Source organism: Argiope bruennichi, chromosome 7, assembly GCF_947563725.1.
Source record: "Argiope bruennichi chromosome 7, qqArgBrue1.1, whole genome shotgun sequence".
NCBI classification, from domain to species: Eukaryota; Metazoa; Arthropoda; class Arachnida; order Araneae; family Araneidae; genus Argiope; species Argiope bruennichi.
Window position 1 is genome coordinate 34352142 of NC_079157.1, and position 26443 is coordinate 34378584.

The 26443-nt window shown below is 28.9% G+C and overlaps 1 protein-coding gene across 4 annotated transcripts; it reads left to right on the plus strand.

The window, feature by feature from the left end:
* The first annotated feature begins 463 nt into the window (after positions 1-463).
* On the plus strand, positions 464-25251 carry LOC129974819 (alpha-tocopherol transfer protein-like). Of its 4 annotated transcripts, none has more exons than XM_056087582.1 (7): positions 464-578; positions 6630-6696; positions 7746-7951; positions 10774-11016; positions 11895-12088; positions 20811-20921; positions 25016-25251. In XM_056087582.1, exons 3-7 carry the CDS (start codon positions 7804-7806, stop codon positions 25187-25189), a joined length of 870 nt encoding a protein of 289 aa, XP_055943557.1. In that variant the 5' UTR covers positions 464-578; positions 6630-6696; positions 7746-7803; the 3' UTR covers positions 25190-25251. The 4 variants fall into 4 exon arrangements, with proteins under 4 accessions (XP_055943557.1, XP_055943555.1, XP_055943558.1 ...); XM_056087580.1 differs by having other exon boundaries at positions 7794-7951; XM_056087583.1 differs by having other exon boundaries at positions 7797-7951.
* The last annotated feature ends 1192 nt before the right edge of the window (positions 25252-26443 follow it).

Below are 26443 nucleotides of genomic sequence, written 5' to 3' on the forward strand. Positions count from 1 at the left end.
CTAATTGCTAATTAAGAAAAAAAAAATATTTTTTCCTGTTTATTTTTGCAATATTTTCCCAATATATATTTTTTGTATTCTTGTTAATCATCACAAAAAAATTAAAAATTAATTTTATATATAAAGATAGTTGAACAACCCTGCAGCATTTTCTAGCATTGATGTTACGGATTGGAGTTCTGATATACTTTTAATTTTTTTTTATTTAATTTTATTTATCTGCCTATAAAAATGTATTAATAACTTACATCTTTCTACAGATTTTGCAAGGTTAACAAACCGCAAAAGTTGTTACCCTACACAAAATGAGGCCATAAGTTGATAACCCTTACTCCTTTAGTACGAGTATTATCAGCAATCTAACACGCACTCATTTCATAAACTTAGTCAGCATTTTTTGAGACATGTTTGTTATAATGAAAGCTGAAACATTTGGAGGTATCTTCTTTAGTGATTCATGCATTTTATTATTAGGATCTGCAATAATTCATTCTAATCTTCTTTAGTGATTCATTTCTTATTATTCGACGATCGCAGTTGTATTTGGATTTCGTCGCTCTTCTCAAGAGAAATTTAAGGTAAAATGACCATACTTATTTTTTGTGGTACTTAAAATTTAAAAATTTCTGAAATATCTTAGCCCTAATTATTAACAAATTTAAATGTCGATTTTTTTTTTAGTATAGTAAAAACTGCCCGATGGAGCGCTGATGTTTCAGCAATTTAGACGGTGATGAATTTAGAAACTTATCTAAATATGAAAAGTATAGTTTTTTAAATTTAAGAAACGATTTTCAGAACTTTGGCAATAATAATGAAAGATTCTATCGCAGATTACCTTTATGATGATATTTTTTTGGAATTCAGAATTTATGTTAAACTTTCGGAAAAAAGGGATATTGAATAGTAGTTTTTATCCCGTATTTTTAATGTTATATACTAGTATAAGAGCATTCATTCATTATATACTAGTATACTAGGTATATACTAGAATACATTCATTTTTCAGCCAGTAAAATGCATCATTTTTTAATTGTATATTTTGTTTAACTTAACATGTTTCATGTTTACAGCAATATAATTTAGTAATTGTTTAATTATCCAATTATTAAAGAACTCCAGTTCTAAAATTTTGTATTCTTGCTCATTTGGAAGTAAATATATAATTTTAATATTTAAAGTAATACATTTTTAGTTAATAGATAGTTTTAAATAAGAACTTTCTTTCATATAAATGGCGCGATTTTGAAATGTTAAGAGGGTACATTGATTTCATAATATTTAAAATCATGATAGTGATATATTAGAAGGAAGATTATATCATAAACATAGATTGATGTATGAAAATCAAAAAATGAGTTCTTAGAAGGTTGGGTTCGAGGTAAGATTTTTTGGTTTTCTCACTATAATAGGAAATTGAACAAATCAATACCATTATTTGTGTACCAACTTGAAATTCAATATATTAGCTTTATGGTGATATCCATTTCAGTATTATACATTTTTTGTTTTTAACCAATTTTTCAAATATAATTTAAACACAGTTTTTTTTATCTATTCTACTTTTGTTTGCAGAACTGTGAGCTGTACGAATTACAAACATTTGTATTTTTCTTTTTTTTATATGCTTGTTTTACACTCTTGTTTTTACATACGAAAAGACGCACTCGAAACCATAGTACAGGTGCTATTCTATAACTTGTATGTTATATTTATTTTTAAAACATAATAAACGTTTAACTTATTCGCTTATAAAATTTTCTTTTAAGAAATAGTTGTGTTAAATTTATTTTTGTACTAATATTGACGATTTTTTTTGAAATTTTATATTTTTTTGTGCATCTTTGAATCTGTAGTAAACACAATTAATAAGACGCTCGTTAGATAGATAATCATTGGCTCAAAGTAAATATTGATACACAGGATATTTACATATTTTTAGAGCGGTCCCGATAAAAAAATTAAGAAATACAAATGTTTTGGAATTAAAATATTTGACAATAATATTCGAAATTAGAATATTATCTATTTCTTTTAAATATATTCTTATTTCAAATTATTGTATAAAATACGCTCAGAATTTTGCACTTTTGGAATAACAATATTCCTATTTCATAATTTAAAAAATGCTGTGAAATGCGTGGTATCAAAGTTTCTAAGTACAAAATAAGCAACATTATTAATGTAAAATGGAAAATTTACATTATTTTTTACTTCTACATAGAATTACATACCCAAAATATTATTATTGTTTCAAATACTTGTTTCTGTTATTGTTAGTTATTTTCTGTAAAGAGAAATCTCCGGAAACAAGAGGTCATCCAACGATGCAGAAATCAATTCGAAAGTTTTAAAAATCATCTATAGCAACAATAAAGAAAATAATAAATCAAGATTTACAACTTTAAAAACTTTTACAAGAATAAAATTCACCAGCCGAAGCAATAGTTTAATCCTGAGCTGTCTGTAGAACTCTGTAAGAAAACTATTTAACAGAAAATAAATGGAAATATATTGTAAACCGTGATGAATAATGGGTAATACAAATGACTATAACTAAAAGAAGTCCATTTACTGCGGAAAATAAAAAGAAAAAAATGTATAGAAAACTCGTTTCTACTAAACTCTTAATTTTGAAATTAAAAATAAAAATAGTAGGAAAAATATTAAAACCAATTCAACATACCATTCAGAGAAAGTGTCATGTTAGATAGTTACAAAAAAAAAAAAATCATATCTTTAACAAAATAATTTTCAAAGAGGGAAAATTTGTCGATAAATTTACTCTCATACTTGGAAATATACCATGGGTTTCTAGACAAAATGCTGATAGAGGTATTGCTTTCATACCTTTTCAACATATTCCTGTAAAGTTCCACACAATTTCGTTAATGCACTGCTGCGATTTTGTTCTGTTGAAAAGAGCTACTCCTAAGCGTAATTCTAAGTGCACTTCTACTTTCATTGAGCACTCGGAAAAGTAGGGAAAATGGAATGCAAATTAATACCCCCAGAAATTTTTCAAAAAAACTCTTCTTTTATAGAATCGAAGATGTTAGCTTCCATTCCAGAAAAATAAGCTACCTATTTGTTGCAAATTTCAAACATTGATGAAACGGCACCGAGATTGTTCTAAAAATTTGGAAACGCTCTCTGTATTTCTTATTATTTCAATGAAATTCTAATTATTTTCGTTGTATTATCAGATATTTAATAGTGCAATTTTTATATTGTTCCAAGCGAAAGAAGATGACGAAACAAGATGAAATAATTTTACCCAAAAAAAAATACAATTTTGGGCTATATTATCCAAACATTTCAGTTTACAATATCACTGGTGTGTCATAGCACCTAGAGTCAATCGATCATGTATGCAATAAATAGAACAAATATAAGCTTGCAAACTTTTGGATCCATTATTGAATAAATTTATTTTCTTGAAATTCTTACATATCTACTGTAATAAATCACCATATTTTCATCTACCATAAGTATTTCATTCAGATATGAATCACAGGGCCTGTTAGAACAGGATATTGTACGATATTCCCACGATGTTAGCCGATGTTCTTAATGCCGGCCAATGTCGGAAAGATAACGTAACAATGTTGCTAGGCATTTTGTGATAATAGATGTACAATGCATCCTGAAACAAAAATGACAGCAAGAAGCAATTATTTATAATCAATCACAGGGTCAATACCACAGGATATTGTACGATATTCCCACAATGTTAGCCCATGTTTTTAATACCGGCCAATGTCGGAAAGATAACGTAACAATGTTGCTAGGCATTTTGTGATAATAGAGGTACAACGCATCCTGAAACAAAAATGACAGCAAGAAGCAATTATTTATGCAACGTTTAAGCCATCAACACACGCAAAGGATCTTTTTTACCCCACCATTTCTCTTTTATTTAGATATTCTAAGAATTATAAAAGTTTATGCATGTTACTTCTTATACCTTCATGGAGAAGCCAGAAAAAGAAGATTAGAACAACACAAATCAATGGAACAATGCATTTCATTTTTTACAAGAGGATTGGGGTCAAACTGATCCCTGCGTGTGCTAGCATTTCAGATTCTTTTAATATTATGAGTATGTCAGTTATCAACATAAATTCAAAGATCTTCTGGAAACTTTTACTACTTATAGACAGAATGGTGGGACTCAGATTCATCATATATTTATGCAATTTTGAAAAATAATCATGATATAGAAGTGAAACAAAACGCAGATTCTGAATACTTCAGAAAACCTGATCGATTTCTTTCCTGTGTAAAAATTTTAACACATCATTGTATAAATTTCATTCTTTTATATTATGAATAAATTATCCTGAAAATTATATTAACAATTAATTTTATTCTGAATGAGAAATAACAAAAGCATTTTTTCAGAATGCATATAAAATGGAAGACAAAAAAAAAAAAAATGTATGAATTTTCCAAGTGGTATGTTTAAGTTTCTTTTTCTATAAAATTTCAAATGTAAATAATATATAAACTGCAGATTCTCCTATTTTTCTAATATTTTTATACAGGAAAAAATATTTATCTTAAAAATAATTTTAATATAAATGGAAAGGGGAAAATGGAAATGAATACAGAAAAAAAAATGGGAAAAAGGGGTTAAGGTACAGTTTTGATTTTTCTCATTAAATATCGAATTTTAATCTTAAAAAAGAAAATATTCTGACTATTTTTTTATTTTTATACAAATATACAATAAGATAATGAGTAAGTGCCGGACTATTTGGGGTCAATTGACCCCGCTCGTGTGCTAATGTTCAAAAAAATGGGTGTACGTATGCTGAAGAGTTAAAATAAATTTGTCATATCCCATTTCAATCTCATGCCGGTCAGCTTGCTTAACACTCATTTACATTGCTTAAATACAATGCAATTATGAAAGAACCTTGTTATTTCAATAACAAAAATTGTTGGAAAAGCATCAATATTTTTAAACTGTTGTCAGACATTTGCTATATGTGCTAGTCTTTATCAAACTCATTCTCTGATAAGAGAAAGGATGAATTACATTGCCTCTGAGGTTTCGTCTTTCTTGAACATATACATTCAAAACAGGTGTTAAAGCAAATTTGCATCGATTAGAAGACGATTATAGCAGACAAGGAAGTTATGCAGTTCAGAAGCCAGATGTTTTTATTAGGCGATGTGGTTTGAATTAAAATGACAAGATACAATCATTAATTGAAGGACTTCCAACTCTGTGAGTATCTGAGGTTTTGAAAAAACAAATCTTTTATCTGTCTTGTTGAACAGAATTATATTTATTCTAGTTCAAATATTTCATCTAAATATGCAATTGAATATAATGATACGCTCGCGTGCTTGATCTCAATTTATTTTGTTCACGTGATCATGTTTAATCAGTTTATTTTAGCTTCACGTTCATGTTCAATAATGTTGAAATTATATCCATTTTACAGCAGTTTATTAAATACGGTTTGTAAAATCTGTAAGTAAATTGATTATATATAACCCAGTCGACATTTAGCTTTGTGTTTTTTATCAATATTAATTGGGAGATTAATTCATCAAACAACAAACAAATACTATATGCTCTTTTAAAAATTATTTTATTTATTTGTATTTTTTTTTTTAATTTCATAAACTGTTAGAAAATTTGAACCTCTTTTCCAGAACGTTGTATCATGATAATGTTATCATATTGTAAACCATAAATTATTTTTTTATTGTTCGCGTTTTGAAAAATATTATGTATTTTTCCTCTTCTAAATCTAGTCTACGAACAAAAGACTGTTTCAGAAGAATACAAAAGGTGATGTATTTATATTAAGGTGTACGTACACACTAGAAGATTTTTATTTAAATTTTAACTTTAAAAATCCAGTTTTTTTCACAGTAGGTTATTAATATATGTTTAAACTCATTTCAGTGAGAAAAGACCATATTACACTAATTACTAATTAATTAAATGATATTTAATGAGCTAATTAGCCTATTTTTTGAAACATGATATCTTAAATTCTAATTTGTAAAGACACACAATTCTAGTTGGAAATGATACCTAATATTAGTTTTCATGTTGTCTGCCTCAAACAAGTTATATAAAAATGTATAGTTTTTTTAAACAATTTTTTAATCAACGATGAATCGGAAAAGCGATATTTTTTCTGTCATTTTAACTTTTAAATAGCTATTAAAAACTTATTTCTAAAAATATAACTTTGATTGAGGCACAAAACATCCGCTATTTCATACAGATTATTTTGATATATAAATACCTGTATTTGGTTCATTTCTTGTTGAGTTATGATTGTTTGAATGAAGCAACCTAGTGGAAAAATATCATTCTTCATAAAATGAGTTTTAAAAACACCGTAACCAGAGTTTTTAATGAAAGCACCTCAAGAAAAATAATTATAACTCGAGAAATATTTCGAATATTAGCAACATCTTGGTATCGTTTGAAAGCTAAAGGATCAGAGAACATTATTAAGCAATAAAAAAAATATTCGATATTTTGAATGATTTTCGAAGTTTCAAGTGTGTACATACACCTTAAATTAAAAATAAACGTATGTTATGAAAATTAGATGCTCTTAAAAGGAAATTCACTTATTACTTTTGAATTTCAGGTTTTACTGCAATAGCCGATTCCATGATTAAGCAGATTGCTGGGAATTTCAAAAATAAATGATAAAGGTAAAATATATTGCATCAATATCTACATAATAACTGTTGAGTATTTATTAAAATTTATTATATTATGAATTTAACTAAATTATTCGAACGTTCAACAAACATTCAATTATCATTATCAGAATTTTTATTTATATTGAAGTCACATAGAAACATTATAAATCGATATAAAAATTAGGCTTAGTTAATAAAATACCTTATATAATCTTTGTAATCTGAATTAAATCAAAATGATATCATGTCCTCAAAAACCGATTTTGACATGTTATTGGAAAGTAAATACAAAACCCAGTTAAGTTTTTAAAAATAATGCAAATATTAAAACTGGTACTAATGAAAAACTATTTTTCCGAATAACAAACAAAATTTAAAATTTATTTTAATGTTTAATTGTTTAAAAATCTAATAAAAAATCTTTCTTTAGGAGTATTTCGTGTTTTTTTTACCACCCAAGAGGGTAACGAAATCTTAATAAGTTTAGTAATTTTTCATAGAACAAGATAATTTCAAAACAGGCTACATATTCAATTCAACCACTCTTTCATATCATTCAACAAAAGTTAACATGGCAAGATTTTTACATAAAGGAAATGCAATATCCATTATGTAATAGGACATCATGCAAGCCTTAATTTTTGCAAAAACATATTCACATTGCAGCTTGCAGATATATTTTTTTTATCTTTATTTGATTAATTAAATAAATAAAATTAAGTTGAAAGCGGTTTTAATGAAATCTATAATTATATTCCTAATTGATCTTAAATACAGTGTTTTCTTTTCTTGGTAGACCTTAATTTTAAATTAAATAAAATAGAAAAATTTAAATTCGGTTTTATAAAGAATTATATAATATTTTCTTATGCCAATTAAATAATTTATATTCAGTTATTACTTTGCAAATTAAATTTATGAAAAATAGAAAATAAAGTAAATTAAAAAAATATATGTATTTAGGAATTTTATATAAATTTATTTTTAAAAAGTTTGTTTTGTTTTTGAAATTGTTTTACATATGTACATTTCTTTTAAAATATTCTCATACTTTTGAGGGTTTTTTTAATTACATCCAAAATAAATTAAAATAATTCGATGTAAAGAAGAAAAAGGATGACTGATAACACTGACGATGAAGATTATTTGCCTTTCAAAATCGATTACGTTCCAGAGAAAATTCTAAGCAACATGATGCTTGATAAAAATCTTGCAATAGAAGAGAAAGAGAACTGTATGGAACGACTGAAGAAATTGTTGCAAGGTAATTTATATTTTTTCAATATTTCTATTAAATATATTTTAATAATTTGGCCTTGAGAGTATTAACTTTTGAGTGAATTTAGTAAAATTTCTTATAGAACAATCTCTACATAATATGAAATGAAATCACTTGAAAGCAAAAAACTCGAGAAATACTTAACTGATATTGGAGATATTTGTACCATTTTGTAAGGGATTTATTGGAGAACATTTTAGTGTATTGAATCTTATCAAAATAAAAAAAGTAGTTTTATAATTATGATTTTAATTATTTTCCTATTACGATTCACGCATGCGTGAACAGTCGTATCTGGGCTCTGCGGTTATCCGCGCATCTGCGAAAACTTCAAACTGCGCATGCGCAAATAGCAAAAGCTGTGGTATGCATATGTAAAACATTTGTTTTTTTACGTCTGATTTTAAACAGCTATTCAAAACTCATTGTGCTCTTAAAAAAGGAAATTCAAACTTGGCCGGAGTCAAGCTTCTTTTGTTGCGCGATAGAAATGTAGAGGAAAGAAACATTAGGTTTGCGAATATCAGAGAAAGAATGTCCACACTTAGGGATGTTATGTCACGGGCAATATTGTGCGGGTCCTGCTAGTATTTAATGAAACAAATTTATTACAAATGGAATCGGAATTAATGTAATAAATTCAAAGCTTTCACGAGATTGATTTATATATTTTTTGAAGATTTTTTATTCTAAATTTCTTTATTGCATTGAGGGACAAGAATATGTTTTTCAGACTGAGGGAGTCTGACACAAAAAGTTTCATTAAAGACTCGAGTTTGGATTTGTTGATGATCACAATGCTTTTTTTATGCTTCGTATACGATGTAAAAATAAATTATTACGTATTGAAGCAAAAAAGTAATGCTTACATTGCTAGAAGCAAAAAAGTAATGCTTATATTGCTATCGAAAAATTCAATATTTATAGAAAAATAAATAATATTATAGTAGAAAATATTATAAAAATTATATACAAATCTAGGCTTGTTAAAAAATTATATTATTATAAAACCTTACTTCCAAATCTATATTATAAAGCCTTGAGAGTTTTTAGCGATGATCGTACTTTACAGTCCACAAGACTTGGAATTTATCTCTGCATTTTAAACATATTAGAAGAAATTAACAATCGTTTGCAAATACTGTTATTTCAATTAAATGCAAACGATAACGTTTTTTGATAGAAAATACGAATTTATAGCTTGATTTTTCATTTATATTGAAGGAAAAAAATTGTCTTCTTTTCATGATTCATTTTGGTATGAAGAGCTTATCTGTCGCACGTTTAAATATTCCAATTACAATTATTATTTGAAGCACAAGGAAATTTATCATCAGTATTATTTTTTTTAAAAAATATTCTTCGGCATTTCCATATTAACTACATGACACTGCCAAGCTTTAGGTTTAATCGTATGTCATTGGCGAACATAGACAATAGATTAACTTGATAACAATATATATATATATATATATATATATATATATATATATATATATATATTGTAAAAATATATATAAATTATTTTCAGTGGCTACTTTCTATTCAAGTCTTATACATTGACGTAATATATATATATAGATAGATAGATAGATATAGAATAGAACGTAGCCACTTAAAATAATTAAATAATTTAATACAAATTAACGCTTCTTATGCGCGTCATTTTATATTTACTAAGTTCCTATTATATATTAGAATCTCATATTCATATAATTAAAATCTTATTGGTAAAAGAAAAAAATATATTCCACGTTTTGAGACAATTAAAAATGGAATCCATATATTTCCTGTTTATAACCCGCATTGACCCTTAGTAACTCAAATAAAGTTACAGATGCAAAATATAACATTAGGTACCTATGACAGAAACCTGTATCTACTACTTACGTTTTAAAATGTAATTATATTATAGAATACTTCATTAAGTCAAGATATATTTATTTTATTTTTGATATTTCTTGTATTTTCTAACACTGTAATATCTGTGCATGACAGACATGAATACTTTCACATTTTCCTTCTAGAGTTTATTATTAATGGTATATACATATGATTGAATATGAAATATATTATTTACAATCGTGGATTACCTTTGCTGTGATAAATAATTAATAGACTCAGAATTGCTACTAAACACGCAGACACTTCCTTCGTTGAAACTCCCTAATATTACTCATGGCTTCTACCCCGCGCAACTGTTCTTCCACTCTTCACTTCACATCCTTTTGAAGACGGCCGCAACAGTTCCGTGGTGGTTAGTGACATGACAAACACGTTGTATCGAATACTCGAAGAGTGACATAGAATTTTTCTGTAAGCTATGGTAAAAATGTTGAAAATATTAGAATTAAAAAAAAAAGACGAATTATGAAATTATTATGTTATTTCACTTTTTCAAACAAAGTATAATAATATATTTTTCTTAATATCTTAGATGTCAAATATCTAAAATATCATAATAATACCTTAGATGTCAAAGTAAGGCATTCTCATTCTACCCTTTTATAAAATAACAAAATTTCCTCATTACATTTCCGCATATTAATACCATCTATAAAACTGAGCATGTTACATTAATGCAGTTTTTTCTGCAAGATATGCTGGAGACATATCCTTGTAATTCATGACACAAATTTTCATTTCTTCTGTTTTATTATTATAATAATAGTTTAAACTTTTGATATGGTATAACTATTAAAAATAAATATCTGTATTCCATAAGGATAATATTCAGAATTATTTTGCAGTTAAATAATACTGCATTTTTTCTATGTTTTTGTGATTTTTTTTTCTTCTAAAAATAGGTGATACGTTATCTAAAGATGTAGCCTTCGAAGAAGATTTTCTTAATGCTTACTTTATTCACTGTAAATGCGATGAAAGAAGAGCCTTTGAGAAGCTTCTAAACTACCTGAATTTCAGAATAAATCACAGTTATTTGTATCAAAACGTCAAATTTGATCTTCCATCGCATCCATCTTGCAGATTTGCCACTTTTCTTCCACGAAGACTTTCAGATGGTTCTGTCGTTGTGCTACTAGAACCAGGTAAATAATGTTTTTTTGGTAGTAAAATCACAAAAAACAAGGAAAAAATGTGAATAGTGAAGGATATGTACCAAATACGGATAAGATATATTTATGGTAGCCATTTTGTTTTAACTTTCTTATCTGCAAACGTTTTATGTATACAGGGTGCCCATAATTAAAAGATTCAAAATATCCTACAGACAATTCAAAATGCAGATATGGTGATATATGTAATACAAGCGGAGAAATGTTGCTTTTGATTTGTTATTACACCAATCATGCAATGTTGCCACCGTAATTGCAATAGGGCAATTATAACAAAGACGGTATATTCAACAATTTTAAACTCATTTTCATGTTAAAAATTAGAATGGAAATGCGGGCAATCAAGAACTCTGTTAAATGCATTTATTTTACACAGCAACAGACATATTAAGACACTACACTAAATTAATTAAAAATATGGAAAATGTAAGGTTACAGACCAGAAGGTATCTAAAGATTAAGAACGAATACATGACGTAAAGGTGATCTTTCCAGCGATGCATGCACAACTTTAACAGCTTACATAGAAGTAGATTCTATTTTAAGCGCAAGGAAAAATGAACATTCATATCCAACAAACTTAAAAGAATGTTTAAATAAAAATCATTTGTTTTTCAAAAACTACAATTTAAATTTACTGGAACCTTTTGATAGATTATACAGTTTTCAGATAGATTATACAGTGTCAAATGCAATATCCTCATTCCAATTTAGCCATCAAATAACATATAAAAAGTTAAAATTAAAATGAACTAAAGTAATCGATTTTTTTAAAAGTCAAATTTTTTCTCTGAAGAGTTGATGTAGTTTCATTTGTAAATCTTACAAACAATCAAACAATTCATTTCTAGCCTACTGGGAGCCTGACGAACTGCCTTTTGAAACAGCGAAGACAATTTTCAACTTGATTTTTCAACAAGCAATACGAAATCCTGTAAATCAAATGAGTGGCTTCCACGTTATCACAGACGTGGCGAATACTGGATTCCGACAGTACAAATTCTGTACTCCATACAATGCATACTTATTGAACCATGCAGCATTCGTAAGTATAATTGATGATTTTAAAAGAATAAAACAAATTATGAGTTATTTTCCCTAAGGATTTCTAAAATGTCTCAAGTTTCTGTGCCTTAGAATATTAAAACTTGGAAATTTCTCTTTCATTCTCTAACCGCCTCAAAAGGTACAATGAGTGCTCTCTTTATTAAGGAGGTAATATAAAGACGAATACATCACTTAGCAACTAACTAGATAAAAATTAGAAAATTAATTAAGATTTTGTTTATATATTAAATAACTTTACTCACGTTCGCGTGAGTAAAGTTATTTAATATATAAACAAACACACACAGAAACACACGCATACACATACATATGCAATATATATATATATATATATATTGTAGAGCTGGTTGTGTGTATTTAAGCCAAGGAAACATGCCTTCTTGTCTCTTTTCTTATTTATTTTGCACACACACACACATATAACAACACATGGACGATGACTTCACACATATAAGGTAACACATAATACTATATACAATTAAAGTAGAAATTGCCGCTAACAAAGAGCGAACGAATACTTCTTTTTGCCGCTAACAAAAGAGCGAGCGGTGCCTACTTGCACCAGTTACACACAAACTCTCAGGGTCAAGTGTTTACAAAAAAACAGCTTAAGTGCGCCTCCCCCACATTCCAAACATACATATGGGTTAGCGCATACTGCGCCATCTATGTTCAGTATTAATCTTTACTGTATGAATAAATATACAAAGAAACAAAAATACAAATAAAGTAATTAAATAAAAACAAAATATTATAAATAATAAAATCACATAAACATACTCCCACCCATCAAGAAGTCATTCTTGATGCACAGGTAAGATACACAGTTTAACTATAGGCCTTTTAAAAAGCCCTTTCAAAAATTTTAATGTAACTACTCTTATGGCCCCATCCTTGCCAGGATGTATAGCTACAACCTTACCAAGAGGCCATGTTGCTGGGGTAATATTGTCTTCTTTAATAATTGCAATATCACCGATTTTAATGTTTGGATAACAATTTTTTCCATTTTCTCCTGTTTTGTTTTGACATATTACTTCAAAATCTACAACATACAACACAATTTAATACACATTTTTTAACTATTCTTTTAACATTTAATTTCTAAAATGTTTGGCGTAAAATACCCATTAACAAATTACCACATGCATGCAAATTTAAAATATGAAAATATTGTACAATCAAAATACTTAATTTATGCTGGTTAGGTAATATGATAGGATGTTTTGCGTTATATTGCAAAGATGCATTTTGAAGACGCCCTACCACTCTGAGCAACCCGTCCTTATCAATGAATGGACAAAGTGCTGATAGTGGGCTTTTCTTTGGCTTTGGTTGGTTTGACCTTATACAATCGATTTCAGCATCAAAAAATACAGTTTGAACATATTTTACAATAATATTACGAGCAAAAATTCTTTCCTTTGAAGTTATAGGTTCAATTATACCTGTAGAATTATTAACTTTACCAGTTTTACAATTATTTATAAATCTAATACAAAAACATAATACATTAATTAACTTAGTATATGACGAGTATTTTTCAATTAATGAATCTATTAAGTCATTTTTCAAAATTGCAGCAAATACACATGCAGTTTTTTTCTTTTCCTTAAGGACAGAGTCATTGTTTTTGAATACTGGTTGCTTTGGCCAGTCAGCCTCTGATGATGTTAGGAAAGTAGGGCCCTCCCACCATAGACGACAGTCTGGCAGATCCTTAGGAGACAAACCTCTGGATCCTATATCTGCTGGATTTTCCTTTGACGGCACATACCTCCATCTATTTTGAGGGATGAGGTCCAAGATCTTTGAAGTCCTGTTGGCAACAAAGGGCTTCCAATTTCGAGGAGGTGAAGACAACCAGGAAAGAACAACTTGAGAATCTGTCCAAGCATATATATTAATAACATGATCATTAAAAGTTTTAATTAGAACAGATAATAATCGGGCTAACAGGAAAGCTCCATTTAACTCCAGCCGTGGAATGGATACAGGCTTTAGCGGAGCTACTTTGCTTTTGGCTGCTAAAATAGTGACTTTAGTAACACCATTATCAGTTCTTTGAACCGCATAAATTACACAGGCATATGCTGATTCCGATGCATCCGAAAATCCATGAAGAGTAATTTCCTTTTCTGTAGTTAGAAGCCATCTCGGAATAGAAATGTGACATATTTGCTGAAATTCCTTTTTGAATTTACGCCACTTAACTGCAAAATGTTCCGGTAAGGCACTGTCCCAATCAAGTTTCAGCAACCATAACTGCTGATAAAAGATTTTTATTAATATTGTGCAGGGTGAAAGAAAACCCAAAGGATCAAATAGCCTTGCTGATTGTGACAGAAAAGATCTTTTGGTGATTTCATTCTCAAAATTAAAGTCAATTTTAAAAACAAAGCAATCAGTAGAAGAGTTCCAAATAAGTCCCAGAGTTTTAGAACAGTTTTCGGGATGAATTTCCACATTAGATTCATTAGCACTCAGGCATTCAGCTAAATTATTTAAGACATGTGGAGAATTAGAACGCCACTTTCTTAAGTGAAATCCTCGGACATCTAGAATTTCCGACAATTTTTGAATTAACGCGATTGCTTCTTCATTAGATTTTGCTCCAGCCATCAAGTCATCCATATAAAAGGAATTTTGAATTATTTTAGATATTTCAGGATTTATAATTTGTGAATCCAAGCCTATTTGATGTAAACATCTAGTAGCTAAAAATGGAGCGGATGAAGTTCCATAAGTTACAGTAGAAAGTTTGTATTCCTTAATAGTGGAATCAGGTGAATTTCTCCACACTATTTTTTGCAAATTTTGATCTTCTGAATCAATTAAAATTTGTCTATACATTTGCTTTATATCGGAAGTGAAAGCAACTTTATTTAGTCTGAATCTGACAAGAATAGTAAATATATCTGGTTGCAATAATTTTCCTACCCCCAAAACTGAATTCAACGAATTAAAGTTAGGCGGTTTGCAGGATCCATCAAACACAACTCGAAATTTGGTTGTAATGCTGTCTTTCTTTTGCACAGCATGATGAGGAAGAAAGCAATCCGGTTTAGAAGAATCAAAATCTTTATTAGGTGACATATGCCCCAATTCTTCATATTCACTCATAAAACTCTTGTATTCCATTTCAAATTCTGAGTCAAATTTAAACTTCTTTTCCATAGCTAGAAGCCTAGAAATAGCCATTCCCTTTGTATCTCCTAACTGATTAATGTCCTTATAAACAGGTAATCTTACAACAAATCGACCCTGATCATTTATTCTGTAAGTCGATTTAAAATGATTTTCACAAAATTCTTCTTCATCTGACATAAGAAACTTTTTATCCGGCAACTCTTCCATTTGCCAAAACTTTTGCAAAACAGATTCAATGTTACAATCACTTTCAACGGAAATCAGATGCGATTGTGTGTACGATGATGAAATAGAATCTCTTCGAATCTGACCTGCGACAACCCATCCAAATATTGTGCTTTGCGCAATTGGTTGTCCTTCAGACCCACTAATTTTTCCATTACGAAGGATTGAGAAAAAGCAATCAGAACCTAAAATTATATCACATACGGATTGCTTTGAAAAATCTTCATCTGACAGAGGGATGCCCTTCAAATAATCTAATTCTTTAATGTTAATATTCTCAACTGGGATTTGAGAAGTAACCTTATTTAAAATAAAAGCATTAACTGTCACACATTCTTCACTAAATCTTGACCCAATTTTTAAATTAACTGAGCCACGTGTGGTTCCTGCTTGAACCCCACTTATCCCACTTAGAGTCACTCTAGCATTCTTTCTTTTTAGTCCTAAAATATTTATTACATTTTCACTGACAAAACTGGACTCCGAACCACTATCTAGTAAAGCTCTGAATAAGAAAGAATCACCCCCACTATTATACAGTAAAACCTTTGCCGTGGGGAGGAAGGTTATAAATTTGGAGTTGTTTAGACATGTGCTAGAACTAACAGGCCTTTGAGGTTCCACTGATTTATTGCGTTGCGTTTCTCCCCCTGGGCGGATGTCGTCTTCGGAGGGGTGTTTTGGGGTTTGATCGTTAGGTTCGGGTTCGGATTCTGAAACACGTGCACTATTTACTACCCTTTTAACATCTTCATGCAAGAGTGAATTATGGTTTCCTTTACATATGGTACACTTTAAATGGCAATTAGTGCAATCCTTAATTTTATGAGAATTCAAACATAAAAAGCAAAGATAGTTTCGCTTTACAAAATTCTTCCGAGCATTCAAATCCATATTTCTAAATTTAATACACTTAAACAATTTATGCATTCCCGAACATTTCAAACAATTTTTATCACTTTTATTTCTTTGAATATTTTCACATGCAACAAAATTAGACTTAGTAGGAATTTTAGCATCAGATTCATTATAAACCATTAATTCAAGAGATGAACATCTGGTATTTAAAAATTCCAAGAATTCTTCCCACGTAGGAAATTCTATTTCTGAAGTTTTCACGGACCAAAGTCTTCTTGTTTCAGGATCTAATTTTTGCAATAACAAATGAATTAGCCATGGATCTCTGCTAGATGCCTCTTCTCCTAAAGATTTTAACCCTCTCAAAACCTCATCACTCGTGTCAACTATATTTCGCAAATTCGTTGAATTGGCTTGAGAGATGCCTTTTTGTTCCAAAAATGTTTTGATTAATGCATTAATAATTTTCTTCTTCTTATCATACCTGTCCATTAATTTTCCCCATGCTTCTTCATAGGAATCATTGGACAACGGTATGTGCTTAATTAAAGAAGCGGGTTCATCAGACAACAAACCCTTTAAATACTGAAATTTTTGGCTATTGCTTAGTGAAAGCTGTGAATGAACTGTGGATACAAATAAATCCTTAAAGTTCATCCAATCTTCAAATTTACCAGAAAACACTGGAATAGTAAGTTTTGGTAAACGAAAATTCGAAATAGATTGAACTGAAGGATTTTGTATTTGAGCAGAAGTAAATTGAGATGTATTAAAGGCATCAATTTTATTTTGAAACTTTAATTTCAAGGAAAAATATCTATTTTCGAATTCCTCTATTTCAGAATCCTCAATAGTTAATTCTGAATCTAATTTTTCGAATTCTTTCAAAAGTTCTTCTAACCTCTGCAAACGAATCACTACTTCATTTTTTGATTCTAATTCATCTGCAGAATGTTCTTATCTAGTTAAGGAGGCCTTAACCTTGCCTCTTGCTACTTTAATTTGCGTTATGTGTTCCTTATATCTTTTCGGATCGTCCATGTTGAAAAGAAATTATATAACAAATCGTTTGCGAAACGGAACCGAAACTAAAGAAAATTATGTTCGCTCGCAATTCGAGAACTTCTTATTAACTCTTCAGATGTTCTTCTCTTTAAAAACATCAAACTAATAATCAATAATAATAAGAAACAAATGAAAGAAACTTATCTGTTTCTCATGCTGAGATCTCGTCGGTGCCTCCAATTTTATATGTAGAGCTGGTTGTGTGTATTTAAGCCAAGGAAAGATGCCTTCTTGTCTCTTTTCTTATTTATTTTGCACACACACACACACATATAACAACACATGGACGATGACTTCACACATATAAGGTAACACATAATACTATATACAATTAAAGTAGAAATTGCCGCTAACAAAGAGCGAACGAATACTTCTTTTTGCCGCTAACAAAAGAGCGAGCGGTGCCTACTTGCACCAGTTTCACACCAACTCTCAGGGTCAAGTGTTTACAAAAAAACAGCTTAAGTGCGCCTCCCCCACATTCCAAACATACATATGGGTTAGCGCATACTGCGCCATCTATGTTCAGTATTAATCTTTACTGTATGAATAAATATACAAAGAAACAAAAATACAAATAAAGTAATTAAATAAAAACAAAATATTAAAAATAATAAAATCACATAAACACACATATATATATATATATATATATATATATATATATATATATATATATATATATATATATATATATATATATATATATATATATATATATATATATATATATATATATATATATATAATATTTTTTGAAAGTCATAGGCAGGAGTGTTCATACACGATATAAATTGTTTGATTTAAGTCAAAGCTAACATACAGATACCAAATATAGTTCAAGTATAATAGGTTGGCCTAATCTTCTTCTTTTACATCCTAAATATATATAGAAATCCTTTCCTTTGAAAAGTATGGCCTTTTATATCCCCTTAATATGAGGCCAAATTAGTAATATATTTTTTTTTGCTGCGTTTAATTATATGAGACTAAACCATAATATCATCTATTCAAATATGCAACTGTTTTTACTATTATTATTTAGGTTTAAACTAATTTTGCTTGCTTCCATTGAGTGTAATTGTTGATTATGATTAGCAATAAAAGGAAAACTTTGACCTATTTTAGCAGAAATAGGTAAAATTTAGGTATTTCTATCAAAGATATATTCGAAGTATAAAATATGCTTTCCCTGGCGCACATGCACATACACACACACACACACACACACACACACACACACACACACACACACACACACACACACACACACATATATATATATATATATATATATAAGAATCAGTTTGCTAAAAAGGAAATGTTTTTAATTTATTCATAGAATTGGAAGTGAAAATTTAATATATAGAATTTTTTTTATCAAACCTGTTCACCCGATATCTTATGGTAAATATTTATGCCAATCTATCTTGAAGCTTATAAGTAGGGATTGCAATACCGGTATACCGGGATACCGAATACCGGTATTTTGAGCCATTTGTACACTTTTGTAATACCGGTATTCACAAGTTTAAATACTGGTTTTTCGGTATTTACTAGAAATTTTTAAAATTGTCTCAGGTATCGCAAACATAGCAAAATAGTATAGTTTTTTGTTTTTATGTCTCCCTAACGGACGAAATTAATTAGCTAATTAATGGCTTAATTAATTGCTTAAATCTAAATGAGCGAAACATGAATTATCCCTGAAAGAAAATATTGTATCCTCAACGGCTGATGGAGCAACAATTATGAAAAAAGTTAGAAAGTTGATTGGTGAAAATCAGCAGTTGTGCTATGCACATGGAATTCAATTAGGAGTAATAGATGTATTATACCAAAAAATAATAAAGAACAGAAGAATCCAAATACAGTGGATATAGAAACTTCGGATTCCAACTTTCAAAAGAGTAAGAGTGAGAGTGATATTGACAATGAAGATAATGACAATGTAATTGTTGAAAAAGATATTGCTAATGAGGATGAAATATTAACCTATCAAGAATTGCTTCCTATAATTTATAAAGTTAAAAAAATGTTAAGATATTTAAATGTTCCCCTATAAAAAATGACATATTACAAAAATATATACTAACTGAAAATAAAACAGAATATATGTTAATATTAGATTCTAAAACACGCTAGTTTACTCCTAATGGTGGAACGTTTTTTGAAACTGACAAATCCAATCCAAAATGCAATAATCCCCTTAAACCTGCAAATTAATTTTTCAGATTGTGAATTCGACTTAATATCCAGAACTATATTAGCTCTACTTTCAATAAAACTGACTATTGAGGCATTATGTCGGAGAGATTCTATTAACAGCTAATGCAACAATAAATTTCATGTTGCAGTCACTGAAAGAACAGCACACATCACTATCTGAAGAATGATATATTTGCATTAAAAAATGGCACAGAAGATAGGCATACCGAAATGGAAAATGTCTTATGGTATTTACATAATTATAATTATTTTAAAAATGAAAATGAAAAAAGAAGAAAAGAAAATAACCAATTCAAATCTGATTAAGTTTAGAATAAATTTTCTTAAAATTTTTTACCCACAAACCTATCCACATTTAGAAAAATTCGGTTCAATTATAGAGGATTATGATGTCACTACTGTCAATAGTGAAAATGAATTGTCTCTTGAACAAAAATTAGAATTAGCGATAAATAAAAAAATTTCAACGAACCAAAATACAATACAGAAATCAGCTATATCCAAAACCATGCGACGTGAAATCGATTTATTTGAAGATGAGGGATTTAGAGGTCAATACTTGGAAAAAGTATATCGCGCATTGCTAACAGTACCACCAACTAGCGTAGATGCCGAAAGAGCGTTTTCGATAGCTGGTCATTTTTACACAAAATTACTTTTCAGGCTTAATGACAGTACAATTGATGCATTATGCTTTTTAAGATCACATTTCAAAAATTTGTAATAGTACCACAGACTGAAAAGTGATATTTACCCCTTTTTTTGTAATTTAAATAAATAAGATGTTTCTTTATTTTTTTGTGATTATATAATTTAAAAGTTACAAATTACTTTTTTGTGATATTTACACTCTCTAACAAAACTGACAAAGAGAACAAAGAAACACCTGTGTTTTCTTTGTTTTTCTAAAATTTCTAATACCGGTATCCCGGTATTAAGATTTAAAAAAATACCGAATACCGATATTGAAATTTTGGTCCGGTATTGCAATCCCTACTTATAAGTATGAATTAACTTTTAAAAAATGATTTTCGATTTTTCTGTTTTTCTCTGCTGTATGTTTCATTCATTAAACAAACTTTTAGAACAAATCTTTTATAAATCTACTTATGATATGTTAATTGCCTTGATTTGGATTTCATGAAGCATTACCTAATATTTTGATTTTATAGGATGTCTTACCCCTAAATATCTTCAGCCTGCATCTCATAAATACGAATTATATCGTGACATCACTGTTCAATATCGCAAAAGCTTTCATGCCGGAGTATTTTAAAAATAAAGTAAGTATGCATTTCTCTAAGCCGCCTTTGGCGACTTGCTTGGATGGGTTTAATGCTTGTTAAAATTTTCCCTTAAATATTTTATACCGCTTGGTCTCTTAATAGATGCTTCAGCTAAATATTTTTAAGCTTCATATTTTGACAGTCACATAACTCATATTATTATAGAAGTTCTTCTGTTCATTGTACAATGTATCTTTAATTTACTGTCAGCTCCCCTTGAAATTTGAACTTTAAATTAAAGTGATTCAACTACAATAAGTACAAAAATATATTTTATTGAAACCAAACATGATTTATATAAATACTAGCCGCCTTTGGTCGGTCCAAGCATGTATTAATGATCGTTAAAATGTTCAATTAATTATTTTGTGTAATTTGTCTTTTAATAACTTCTTCATCAAAATATTTAGAAGCTTCAAATTTTGATAGTCATATAATTCATTCATACTTTTATAAAGTGCTTAAACTCTTATAAATTACTTAAAATATTTAAACTTAGTTGATTTTCGTGCAATATTAGTGTCTCAAAAATATTTTGTTAAATATGATTCACTGAACAGAGGATGTAGATAAAAGCAAAACATTTGTAATTTATTAGAGCATTTATAGACTCAAGATAAATAAAATATAATTATTTACTTCATTTAGACCATTTTTTTCCCAGACAAAATATTTCTATTATTAAAAGTTTACAAATTAGTCGTTATTCCCTTTATTAAAAGGATATATATTGAACAATGTTTACTTTAAAATAGAGCTGATTTTTTAAATTAGTAATACAGATATTGTAAAAAGTCATGGAAAACTTTTCCTTACATTTACCTTTTAGAAAATATATAATTTCATATTTATTTCATTTCATACAGACACATGCTGAAAAGTCGAACGTTTATATGTCAAATTTGCAATAGCAGTTAACCTATTTTTTTTTTTTTTAAATTTGAGCTTTTGTCCATGTAATGGCAACTCGTTTGAAAAACGATTTTTTTTCCCATGCACGTGTAATGTGCTCGTGTAGCTACAATTTTATTTTTATTTTGAGAGAAATAAATTGTTAAAAAATATAATTAAATTAATTTTTAAAAATTCATCAAAAAGAGGAATTTAATTTATAGGTTAACGCATTTGTAACATTAGAAATATTATTTTTTGATCTTCAAATTGTGTTAAAAATCAATTTTGTACTGTAATATTTTCGGAAATTATTCGGAAAAACGCCAAAATTTTGCATTGGCGCTCTACAGGCCAGACTCTTTGCCCTAAAGCCGCCAAATTTAGCATATGTATACCTTGGAGGTTGGGAATGTGCACCTTGGAGTGATATTTTTGAATCTTTAATTATAATTTTAATTAATTAAGAATTAAGCGAAATTTCGACGTTTTCCCGCTATAAAATACTGCAGCAGAAATTTGATTTTTACATCACATTTTAATTCAAAAAATAATCTTTTCAATGTTACTAATATTTTGAAATATATATTTCTATGTTTAATGAATTTAAAAAAGTATAATTTATGCATATTTTTCAACCATTTATTTCCCACAAAATAAAAACAAAATTTTATCTACAAGAGCATGGCAAATATATATATATATATATATATATATATATATATATATATATATATATATATATATATATATATATATATATATATATATATATATATATATATATATCATTTATCAACGTGTTGCCATCCATTTACAAAAGCTCTGATAAAATTAATTAATTCATAAATACTGCAAATTAAATCTAAAAGATGTAACTTTCAGCTCGTGACTGTAAGAAATAAATAAATAGGAAATAGGATATTTTCTAAAAAAAATAATTGGAGTGCAAAGATTTCTATTATCGTTTGCTATATCTATATTATTTATTCTATAAAACAACTTTATTTAAGGTAAAAATGGTTTAATATACACAGGATATTCACTCAAATACGGACCCAACGGTTATTTTGCAAATCTTTAATAATAGACATAGGCGGCTAGTTATAAGTATAAATATAGAGGATTTCAGAAAACATAGTCATCTTATGTATACTACAGAATAAATCAAAGAATTACTCGAAAAATATTGTTTGATTCGTCATAAAATGCAGTTTTTAGTTTTACATTCAAAAGTATTTAAATGACTCGAATAAAAATATTTATTTTTGTTTGTATCTATAAATATACTTCAAAAATATGAAGTATGTATTTTATGCAATCCTTTGTTTTTTAGGAATAATATTCTGTGAAATATTCGTGGCACTCCAAATTTTAAATAAAGAAAAACATAAAATTTCCTATCTTCTGCGATCAAATCTGATCGATTTAATAATTTAATCTGTGATTAAAATAACACAATGTTAGAACAATCAGCATTTTCATAACCTTAGGTAATCAGCATTGGAGAAATTAGGCGTTGATTGGTGTATTTTTCAGACGAAAGATTGAGCATTTTTTTTGAGATAGTTGTATTTCAAATTTTCATATTTCATTTAGTTATAATACAGTGAACCTTTCTTTTCATTTAAAACTTTTTGACTTTGGCTACCAGCTGGTTCACTAAGGATATTGGTTATTTTTAAATTTTTTATAACTCCTGGGTATAATTTCATGTCCTTGATTTCGCCAAATTATAATATACTAAAATTGTGCTATTTTTATTGTCTTTTACATTTGCTCTGCTCATTATATACATGAAATTTTTAATAGAGACCAATCTTATGATAACATGGTGCATCGAGTCATTTGCTCTGCTCATTATATACATGAAATTTTTAATAGAGACCAATCTTATGATAACATGGTGCATCGAGTCATTTGCTCTGCTCATTATATACATGAAATTTTTAATAGAGACCAATCTTATGATAACATGGTGCATCGAGTCATTTGCTCTGCTCATTATATACATGAGATTTTTAATAGAGACCAATCTTATGATAACATGGTGCATCGAGTCATTTGTTCCGCTCATTATATACATGAGATTTTTAATAGAGACCAATCTTATGATAACATGGTGCATCGAGTCATTTGCTCTGCTCATTCTATACATGAAATTTTTAATAGAGACCAATCTTATGATAACATGGTGCATCGAGTCATTTGCTCTGCTCATTCTATACATGAAATTTTTAATAGAGACCAATCTTATGATAACATGGTGCATCGAGTCATTTGCTCTGCTCATTCTATACATGAAATTTTTAATAGAGACCAATCTTATGATAACATGGTGCATCGAGTCATTTGCTCTGCTCATTCTATACATGAAATTTTTAATAGAGACCAATCTTATGATAACATGGTGCATCGAGTCATTTGCTCTGCTCATTCTATACATGAAATTTTTAATAGAGACCAATCTTATGATAACATGGTGCATCGAGTCATTTGCTCTGCTCATTCTATACATGACATTTTTAATAGAGACCAATCTTATGATAACATGGTGCATCGAGTCATTTGCTCTGCTCATTCTATACATGACATTTTTAATAGAGACCAATCTTATGATAACATGGTGCATCGAGTCATTTGCTCTGCTCATTATATACATGAAATTTTTAATAGAGACCAATCTTATGATAACATGGTGCTTTTAGAGGCGTAAATATCCGATGTGTTTAAGTTCAACGATAGTGTTTCGTTTTTTATACGACTGGTAGACTACCATATATTAAACAGAAGCTTTATTCTTTAGCTTTCAACAATACAAAAAAAAATCAATCTATCAGGTACTTGGAAAATAACGTAAACAGTTTGAACGGCTAAAATGCAAAGTATTATATTTATTAAAATTACGAATATAAAACTTATAAACTCTCTCATTTGTAAGATCACTGGACTTAAGTAAGTCAAAATAATCGAATGTTCGAGTTTCGTTTTTAAAGATAAGAAAAATTCTACTCTACTCTCATCAAAAGAAAGAAAAGAAAAAAAAGAATATGCGTAGTGACAGCCAGGTATGGCGGGCGTCCACCGGAATTTCTTCGAATGGATGTTTGGGGCATTTCAGAATTCATAGACTTTGAATATTTGTATATATGAATATAGACTTTTAAGCTGATGAATATTTTTTCACTTTAATATTACAGGCTTATATTCATTCTGCAACAGAGAGATTACTGGACTATTTTCCCAAAGCAACGCTGCCTGTTAAGTACGGAGGGACTTTGAAGGATTACGATTGTGGTATGCCCGATTTTCTCAGGAAAGCAAACGAACAACACGACAATTTTCCTATCGGAGGCCAAAAGAATGTGTTTTAATGGATGTTAATTTTAGTACAACCTCGGTAGTTAATTTATGTAAATAAAATTACTACAACATACATGGATTAAGGCTGTATTTTATTTCACACACTAAAGTGATAAATAATGCAAAATACTTCATATAAGAGGGGGAGATTTGATGTATAAAATAACTCTTCTAAATTCTCAGTTAACCATCAATTCATCACTATACTTTTAGTAAAATTAAGCACTGTATGAAATATGAAAATACTTGCCACCTTTGGCGACCAGTTTGCTCATCTAGATTAGTGGGGTTTTAACCCTTTCGGGACGGGAGTCCTCTATCCTACATGCAGGCACTGAATCATCCCACAAGACGGGGGTTTGCGTCTCTAAACCTAACTTTGAATAAAACATCATAAAAAATAAAGATTAAGTCCTAACGTCGTCATTTTTGCTACCTTTTTAGATAAGTAGTTCATTTATAATACGAGCACTTTCTTTTTCTGACAAATCGTATTTTCTTGCCATAATAAATCGAAACCAAGGTTTTACGTAATAGAAAAAAAAGTGCGCGAATTGTATCTTAAAGCTAGGCAAAAATACAACAGAACTGACGGTAAAATCTGAAAAGACTACAATTATTCAGTAATAACAGAAAATAAAAAAACGATTGAATGCGAATGATTCTGACAAGTGGAAAGTTACACAACCCAGTTCTATTTATTTACATTACTTTTACCCCCCCGCAACATCCGAGGATTTAAATACCAAAGTCAGGTTGAATATGAGCAAACTGAAAGTCAAGATATTAAAACTATATTTATTTCAAAAATATTGAACACAGGGAGTTATCGAGTGGGGATTAAAAATTGTTCCAGTTTAAAATGCATCACCGTCCCATGTGTTCGAATTCCAGAAACGCACGGGTGGTACGCCCGGCTGTGTAGGTGTTCTGGTGTAGGTGTTAGGCTGTGTAGGTGTAGGTAGGCTGTTCGTAGGTGGTGTGTAGATGACTCGATGTATACGTCGCGGTTAAGCTGTTAATTATTAATATGGATTGTATTTCTTTAAAAAAAACATTTTACCTTGTAATTTGATAAGATTAAAACACATGGATTGAATTAAAGTTGTTTACTGCAAACTTAAAAGTGTATTACGAAATAGAAGGGGAAGTGAAAATCCTACTGCTGATTTAAAAATAAGCAATAGCATGAACTTGAATGTTTTGATGGATATTTTGAATTCCATCATAGAATTTAAAAACATTGTTTCACAAAGTGTATCGAA

Bases quoted from the DNA above. Each gene is read 5' to 3' on its own strand.
- LOC129974819 (XM_056087582.1), top strand. From the start codon at position 7,804: ATGACTGATAACACTGACGATGAAGATTATTTGCCTTTCAAAATCGAT. The intron at 7,952-10,773 runs GTAATTTATATT...TTCTAAAAATAG, and splicing joins ACTGAAGAAATTGTTGCAAG to GTGATACGTTATCTAAAGAT. The intron at 20,922-25,015 runs GTAAGTATGCAT...TTAATATTACAG, and splicing joins CGGAGTATTTTAAAAATAAA to GCTTATATTCATTCTGCAAC.